The sequence below is a fragment of the Neodiprion virginianus genome, chromosome 7 (assembly GCF_021901495.1).
Source record: "Neodiprion virginianus isolate iyNeoVirg1 chromosome 7, iyNeoVirg1.1, whole genome shotgun sequence".
NCBI classification, from domain to species: Eukaryota; Metazoa; Arthropoda; class Insecta; order Hymenoptera; family Diprionidae; genus Neodiprion; species Neodiprion virginianus.
In genome coordinates this window covers 5,564,328-5,572,435 of record NC_060883.1, presented here as the reverse complement: position 1 = coordinate 5,572,435, position 8,108 = coordinate 5,564,328, and the positions used below count along the sequence as shown (strand labels likewise).

General features: G+C 38.3%; 1 protein-coding gene across 2 annotated transcripts; it reads left to right on the top strand.

The window, feature by feature from the left end:
- Window positions 1-2,603: 2,603 nt before the first annotated feature.
- On the top strand, window positions 2,604-7,776 carry LOC124308611 (cationic amino acid transporter 4). 2 transcript variants are annotated; one of them, XM_046771451.1, is made up of 9 exons: window positions 2,604-2,702; window positions 3,349-3,501; window positions 3,590-3,838; window positions 4,397-4,729; window positions 4,813-5,056; window positions 5,163-5,568; window positions 5,930-6,158; window positions 6,235-6,399; window positions 6,701-7,776. In XM_046771451.1, the coding sequence occupies exons 2-9, from the start codon at window positions 3,360-3,362 to the stop codon at window positions 6,874-6,876; spliced, it is 1,944 nt and encodes a 647-aa protein (XP_046627407.1). In that variant the 5' UTR covers window positions 2,604-2,702; window positions 3,349-3,359; the 3' UTR covers window positions 6,877-7,776. The 2 variants fall into 2 exon arrangements, with proteins under 2 accessions (XP_046627407.1, XP_046627408.1); XM_046771452.1 differs by having other exon boundaries at window positions 2,608-2,622.
- Window positions 7,777-8,108: the final 332 nt, after the last annotated feature.

Below are 8,108 nucleotides of genomic sequence, written 5' to 3'. Positions count from 1 at the left end.
AATTGACGTTAAAGCCTTGCTTAACTAAAAAAGTAGAGTAAACCTCACAAACTGACTTTGCGTTGCAATAACCAAAAAAGGATCGACATTAGCGCAAAATGATTAGGCGTACCTCGTTTTTCGTAATCCCAACAATATTCAAACAGTTTTTTTAACGATACCTGTTTTCCTGAATTTTTCTAGTTACTATGACAAATGATATATATGGATTATTTGATCAAGTGACATGTAACATATGCATAAAGGTGTAATACTGAGGGTATATGCGATGTAAGCACAAGTAGTTTATACGTTGTTACACGTAGAAAGTGTTCCACTATTTCTACTAATGTAATTACAGAACTATAATTACAATATATGCAGCCACTACTTAAAAAATTATTACTTTATTATATATATGTATAGGCAATTGTACCGTAGTTCTCACGAAAATTTTGAAGATGAAGAATTGAAAGTTAAACAAGCGAAATGAAATGAAATTGTACACTCTGTAACGATTATCATTATAAGTGTATACTACGACTTATATGAATTTATGGATTGTCTATCGATTACTCTACAATTATAAATTCATCAATACTGTTGTGCCGGTGTCAAGAAATGACTGTTTTTACTACTTTTTACAACTATAATATGGATGTAATGTTAAACTAAAATGAGAAAAAGGCGTTTCCCATAGACACGCTGTACACATTTTAACTTTTTTTTCTGGATGACAATATCATTATGGTTTACACTACTTCCATTCTACTTTTCGTAAACACGTGTTCTAGTACAGTGTTTGAGACTAGGATTCTTAGAAAGTTGAATAATCAAGCATTTCTTCTCTACTGCCTGATTATTTACATTATACAGTTTAAATAATTCACCCACCAAATCCGAGATTCTTTCTATAATCGCGTTACACCTAATAAATAAGAAACTTGGCTTGTTCAGCCGATGTAGTCTGTTTTCTGAACTTAGCTTCGAACGAATTGACGGAAACGGTGGTCCGTTAAACTTGACACAGTTGATACACCAATTTTCCGTCACTCCTGACAACAAAATTATTTATGTACTATAAAAATGCGCGATAATGTGCATATCGCGGAATGAATAAGTCCATTAGGCTATATATCTATTTTCATTTCCCCAATTATCAACTTCTACAACGATTATCACGATTTGATTTTCGATGATATCTAACAAATTCCTCTCCCTATCATAATTGGTCGTGAATTGCACACGCAACTAATCCGATCGGAAGATTCAGCAACGTTTAATGGGGTTATTGTATTTTACGAAAATAATTTTTCTCGTATCATAGTTACGAAGGTCAAATATTTCTTCAACACGTTCCGAGTCCATGCGACAAAATTATATAAAATTAACAATGAAATAATCTGAAACAACACCGTTTAAAATTACGACGGGAATTTCAAACTCAAAACAGATATAACAGTGTCTTGTTTTGTCAGCCAAAATAACTTTGTACTGTTTTCTAATAAATTATCCCAACTGAATTCCTGATATAATTACCGAGTCTGTATTTCGCTGACATGCATGTAACACCGCTCGATGATGATTTTGTGAAAAGAATGACGCTTCGGATTATCGCTGCGATAGAAAGATCACTCGAAACAAGTGCACAAATGATTTCATTGACAACCAAATTTTTTCACCATTGGAATAGTTCGTCGTGCTTGAATTTTTATAGGACTGGAAAGTTATTTTTTAATGTTATTTATTAATTATGCTCACCATTTTCAGGGAGAAACTTGACGCGGGTCACTGCAAGCACACTGCTGGTAAATACGGATTTTCGATTAAATAACGCCGTGTGTTGAGATGCTTATCGGATGGAGTTACCGATACCGGTAAAGGTCGGTAATACAGATTGTGCAATTGCTGGTATCAACAATGTGGTAGCTGATGATAAAATTTACGCAATCATAAAAAGCGGAAAATTTTACAGCTCGTTGTTATATGAAAATTTGGCAGAATTCGTCTGCCTAGTTTTCGAGAATGTTAAATTCAAAGCTAATTTGATGCGAGCATTGATGGTGACTCAACATTTTTTCAAAATTTTTCATCGCGTTGTTTTTTTTTGTTCGACATTTTGAATATACGAATTTCGAATTCAGATTCGTAATCAGTGACCCCAAAAACCACGTAACATAGAGTTTCCTCAAAATCAAATAACTTTTCGAACTGACGTCCGCCATATTGTTTTGGATCCTTCGTTTTGAATTTTTGAATTTCGAGTTCAGATTCGCAGTCAGCGATTCCAAACGCCTATGCATTCAAAATTTCAAGTGAATCGCATGTAAGGAAAAATGTATGCACGACAGGGTTAAGAATGATTTTAGTATTCACTTACTTTAGAAAGCTTACAGCTCACTTAAAATTCGCTATTATAACTTTAAAAGCAAATTTTGCTATCTCTGTGAAATAAAATCGTAAGATTCTAGACACGTGCTTGCCGATTTAGAACAAAGTACACTTTTGAAAAAAGTTTCTAAAAAGTTGTGAGCTTAGTTTTCGAACAAATGCATGCAAAGCGCGCAACTAGTTTCTGGGCTTTATCGATCAGCTTCTGAGTTGGCGCAGTAAAAGTGGTGAGACACGACGTTACGGACGGTGGTAAGCAACCATTGCGATTTTGTGTAGCCCGCACGGTCTGCCTTTTGTTAGGGATTTCATTTAAATTATAGCATCTCAAGGTGAGTCGACAGTTAATGCCCTTCTTTGCTTTCAATGTGCACTTTTATGACTTGAATATAAAGATACGATTAAGCTCGAACTTAACTGCAGTTTCGTGGACAATCCCTGCACATCGCTAGAGTTTCGGTTCGACAATTATTTAGGCAGTCACATATGACATCACTTGTATCACTGACGACATTGCCGAGCAATCATTGCTGTATGTTTTTCGCCCAAAGCAAATCATCTTTACTGGACAGTTATTCCAATCACACCCTGATCCATTCATTTTCGGAACGAATCATATCGAGATTGAATATTGACAAGAGAATGTGACGTAGGTTCGTGATTGCACGATTTTAAAACTAATCTTTTCTGCCTTTTTTTGGGATTGATTATACTTCAGTTTAACGACGACTTGACGTTGGTGGTTCACTTTCATTAGCTGCGATGTATTTCCGGTAATGAATTCAATATAACGTTGAATTGTTTGTCTTCAATGGTGAAGCGTCAGGATCTCATGCCATTTTTAAAAAGTTCGAGATAAGCTAGGAGGAAAGAAAGTAGTTGAATATTGTAATAATGACGGTGAAAAAGGTAATATAATATTGAAATCAAAAAGGAACATTTTAGAAATATGAAACCAATTCAGTGTCTTCTGTTCAGGTGACAAAACGATGCCGAGCGTCAGAAGGATGATCTTGGGCCACGTGTTGAGTGACACGTGCGCGAAAATGAATCGGATGAAAAAGATCCGAGGAAACGTCATGGAAACTCCTCTGAAACGATGCTTGTCCGCCTTTGAAATCACCTTGCTGGGTATGAAACATCATCGGTATTATCAGTTCAATTTTAAAGCCAACATCCCATTTCATGTCCGTATGGTTTTCCATTCACACGACATCAGGAGTCGGTCATATGGTCGGAGCAGGGATCTACGTCCTGACGGGAATCGTTGCTCGATATATCGCCGGTCCAGGAATCGTCCTCAGTTTCCTTCTGGCGGGGTTCGCATCACTGATGGCAGCGTTATGCTACGCAGAATTTGGTGCAAGGGTCCCAAAAGCGGGCAGTGCCTACGTCTACACGTACGTTTCCATCGGCGAGTTTTGGGCCTTCATTATCGGATGGAACGTGATGTTGGAGCACATGATCGGTAAGCCATGTATTGAAAAAAATTTATTTCGAGCATAAGGTGACTACCAAGGAAGGTATTCGAGATCGATCTCTCTGATTTGATGTCTTTTGTAATATGTTATTAACAGGCTAAAAACTAAGCGACACGTACTTTTTTTTTATCTGCCATTAAACACTTTAAGGTGGTGCAACCACCCTCCAAAGTAAGTCGTCTCAAGGGGTGATTTTAATATTTTTCAATCAATCCAATTGGAAAAGTTTTCTCGTAACGAGAAATCAAGATTATGATATTCTTAATAAAAAAAAAAAAAAACTTCCAAATCGCCCCTTGACGTGCCTTACTTTGGAGGATGCTTTTACTCCCTTAAAGTGTTTAATGGCAGATAAAAAAAAAATACGTGTCACTTGGTATTTAGTCTACTATAACGTATTACAAAAGAAATCAAATGGGAGTGATCGATCTGGGATACCTTGCTTGTAAGATACTTCTTTTTCGTTTTAAAAAAGATGAGGAGAATCTTGACGCAGTATCACAAGTTTTGAGATCCACGGACCGTCTTTCTGTCATCTTTTACAGGCGCAGCCTCCGTTGCCAGGGCCTGGAGTGCGTACGTTGATTCTCTGACGGGCGGATTCTTGAGCAATTACTCATCCCATCTGGTATGTGGCTACAGAAATGCGGACGATCCTCCCTGCTACGATTTTCTAGCCGCCGTCGTGTGTCTTCTCTACACAATTCCAATTGCCGCTGGTGTAAAAGCGTCCGCTATGGTAAACGCAGTTCTGACCTTGGTGAATCTGGCAGTGATAATAATGATCGGCGGTATGGGATTCTATTACGCAGACATCGATAATTGGATCAATGACAAAGACGGCTTCCTTCCCTTTGGATTCAACGGTGTTTTGGCAGGTAATTGCGGACGTTTGATACCGTGGAATGGTGTATTCCGTCCCTGGTAAACGACGGAACATCATCTTCTCGTAATTTTCCAGGTGCGGCCACATGCTTTTACGCATTCGTCGGTTTCGACTCAATCGCAACCGCTGGAGAGGAGGCTCGAGAACCAGCCAGAAGTATCCCAATCGCCACTATCATTGCCATGCTAATCGTGACCACAGCTTACGTCGTCATAGGTGGAACCCTAACTGCGGTTGTACCATTCCGGGAAATAAATCCAACCACAGCACTGTTGGACGCTTTTTCCGGAGTTATGCCTTGGGCGAAATATGTTATCAGGTGAATTCCACCTACTCGTTAAGTTCCGTATCAACCTTGAATCGGTTTCTTCAACTGTATAACGAGACACCGCACTATGACCGAAAAAGACAACATCTTTTTGCAGCATTGGTGCCTTGTGCGGCATGACCACTACCCTCTTTGGATCACTTTTCTCCCTGCCAAGGACGATGTACTCAATGGCAAGCGATGGACTCTTGTTTAGCTTTTTCGCCAAGATATTTCCGTTCACGAGAGTACCGATTTTCAGCCTGATATTCACCGGATTGTGCTGTTCGTCAATCGCGTTTTACTTCGACCTCGAACACCTCGTTGAATTTATGTCGATCGGAACCTTTTTGGCCTACACGATCGTCTCCGCGAGTGTGATTGTCTTGAGGTATCGTCCCGAGGTAACATCGACTTGTCCTACGGAAGCCATTACTCCCAGCACTCCAGGTTCTTCTGTGACCGAGGGTCCAGACTCACACTCGGGAAGTGACTGCAATAGCATCCATTCATCGAATGCTGAGGTAAAGATGACTTGATGCTTGGATACGTGAAGTCTGGTGTACACTTTCCAGAAATCTTGGTATCCTTGGAATCTTTTGAAATCCCATGAAGTCTCTTGTAATGTTTTGAAAACAGGCCTACATCAAATCGATGAGTGATTAACTTGGATACGACGAATTTCTTGAGATCGAACCATCAAGGGTCACTTTAATTGTCCAATTTCAAAAATCTCGTTGAAAGATACACGACTTACAATTAGCTGACATCAGAATAACAAAATTATTCAATTTGAAATTGCAAAAAATAAAGTAGGACGTTAATATTGCATATTCACTAATTGCGAAGATAGTTTCGTAACGCTTTCCATTTCCATTTCAACAGCTTTTAGACTTGAGTGAAGGAACCGGAAGGCTCAAGCCCCGATATTCTTGGTTGGCATGGGTGTTGGGCCGTATGGAACCAGGAAAATGTGTCACATTAGCTACGCTTTTGTTCACCCTTGCCTGTGTTCCGATGTGTACAAAGTTACACATCGTCTTCAAACCGTCCACTCAGTTACGGCTTGGCGATTATTTCGCCTTCGTCTTTCTTGGGTTAGTGCTGATCATCTGTAAGTACCGTTAGACGTAAAAAAATATCGCAAAAATTGAATACAACGAAAAAAATACCTCACATGATTCTCTTAGGCCTTTTCATAATCGGATGCCATCAACAAACTCCCGGACTTAATGCAAAGTTTCGTGTGCCACTGGTTCCATTCGTTCCAGCATTGAGCATCTTCTGCAACATTGGGTTAATGTTCCACTTATCATCTCTGACGTGGATTCGCTTCTTTGTGTGGATGATACTAGGTGAGTTCTTTTCAAGAATAAAATGATGCAGAGGCCGTCCCGGAGCTGTCTTCTTCAATCCGTGAAACGAATGCCTTCAAATCATTCGCTACTGTCCTATTTTCATCGCCATAAACAGCTGAGTCGTGTTTTAAAAAACGACAATTTCGTACAAACAAGTACGAGTTTCATTGAGTAGAAACTGGAGGGTGTGCTTTGAAAGTCTAGCCACTAAAAATGTTTCTTAGAAGTGTAGCAACTGTGAAGTGACCCGTCACTGTGGCTAATTGGATAAATTTCATAAATAAACTTTGTCGTACAGGTATGCTCGTTTACTTCCTGTATGGAATTCATCACAGTAAAGAAGCTACGTCGCCGAATTCTCGATCAAATTTGATGGCCACCCCGGAGGCAGGTCGGGGTGCAAAATGGGGCGCAACTTTGGGTCAATCAAGTGACAAGGTACCAATACTTTCGTACGACGAAGCATCAAAATAGATAGTAACAAAAATTGTTATAAAATGTTTGTATATTTATATATTTGCTGATTAGCTCAGAGGCACCTGAAACATGATTCACGGTGGATGACCAGTAAATGTATAGTAAAATTTCTACGTTACCAAAATTGAATCGTTCAGGGTAGTCTGACCTTCAGGTGAAAGGATGTTTCCAAATTTCAAGAAGAGGACACCGATAATTGTCGTTTTTTTAATACATTCCAAACAGAAAAACACTCTCAAACTTGTATTTCAGATTAGCGGAGGAAAAAATGTTGCACAATATTATTCAAAGTTTAAAATTATATGTGGTCATCTTTTCTCGATTCCATAACAAAACTATTCAAAATGTGTTACGGTTGTTATTTATGTTCGGAATGCAGAAATATCAAAAAACGCGAATATTTCACGTGCAAGGATCTAGGTTTCGATGCTCAACGAATTCAGTGAAGTAATTCAAGAAATTCGATAAAATGTTGAACAGTATCGATCAATTCTAGCACATTTTTCCACGTTAGTTTACGAATGACTTATCCGTTTAGTATGAAACTGCACAACAAGACGAGGTCGGAATGTACTCAGCGTTGTTAGGACTTCGACTCATTGTCAGTTTAACGCACGAACATGTTTAGAAAATAATTTCAAAGAAAGGGTGCCTTGAGATCCGGTATTTTATATATGTACAAATGTTAGACCTACAAACCAAGACAATAGTATACATTTGTAATGTGATTATGTATTGTTGAGCATTGTCGCGAGGATGAAAAAAGGCTGGGGAAACTATATATATACATATATATATATAAACGAACAGTATAAACGCTACAATATTTATTAATTTCAAATAGTTACCGTACGTTGTAATATATACACTATCAGAAATAAAGAACGTTATACATTACTGTCTCTATTAGAATGGGTAGAATGTATTGCAATACTGTTTCGGATTGATTTAATTAATGATAATATATAATTAGTGTTAATTAACTGTTGAAAGACTTGTACGAATGTGTGGTGAGTTCGTGGTCAGATTTTAATCGACTTAATCGTTACTAGCGTACAATTGTAACATGTTTCATATTTTCAGAGGCGTCGGTTGTGAGAATGTGAAATAATGCGAATACGTAGTATCGCCATAACGTAGCGTATTTGACGTAAAAGAAGACGATCATGAAAAATATTTGATAATGCAAAATTGCGCGTAGAAATGAAATTCGGCAGGCTCGTAGCAGA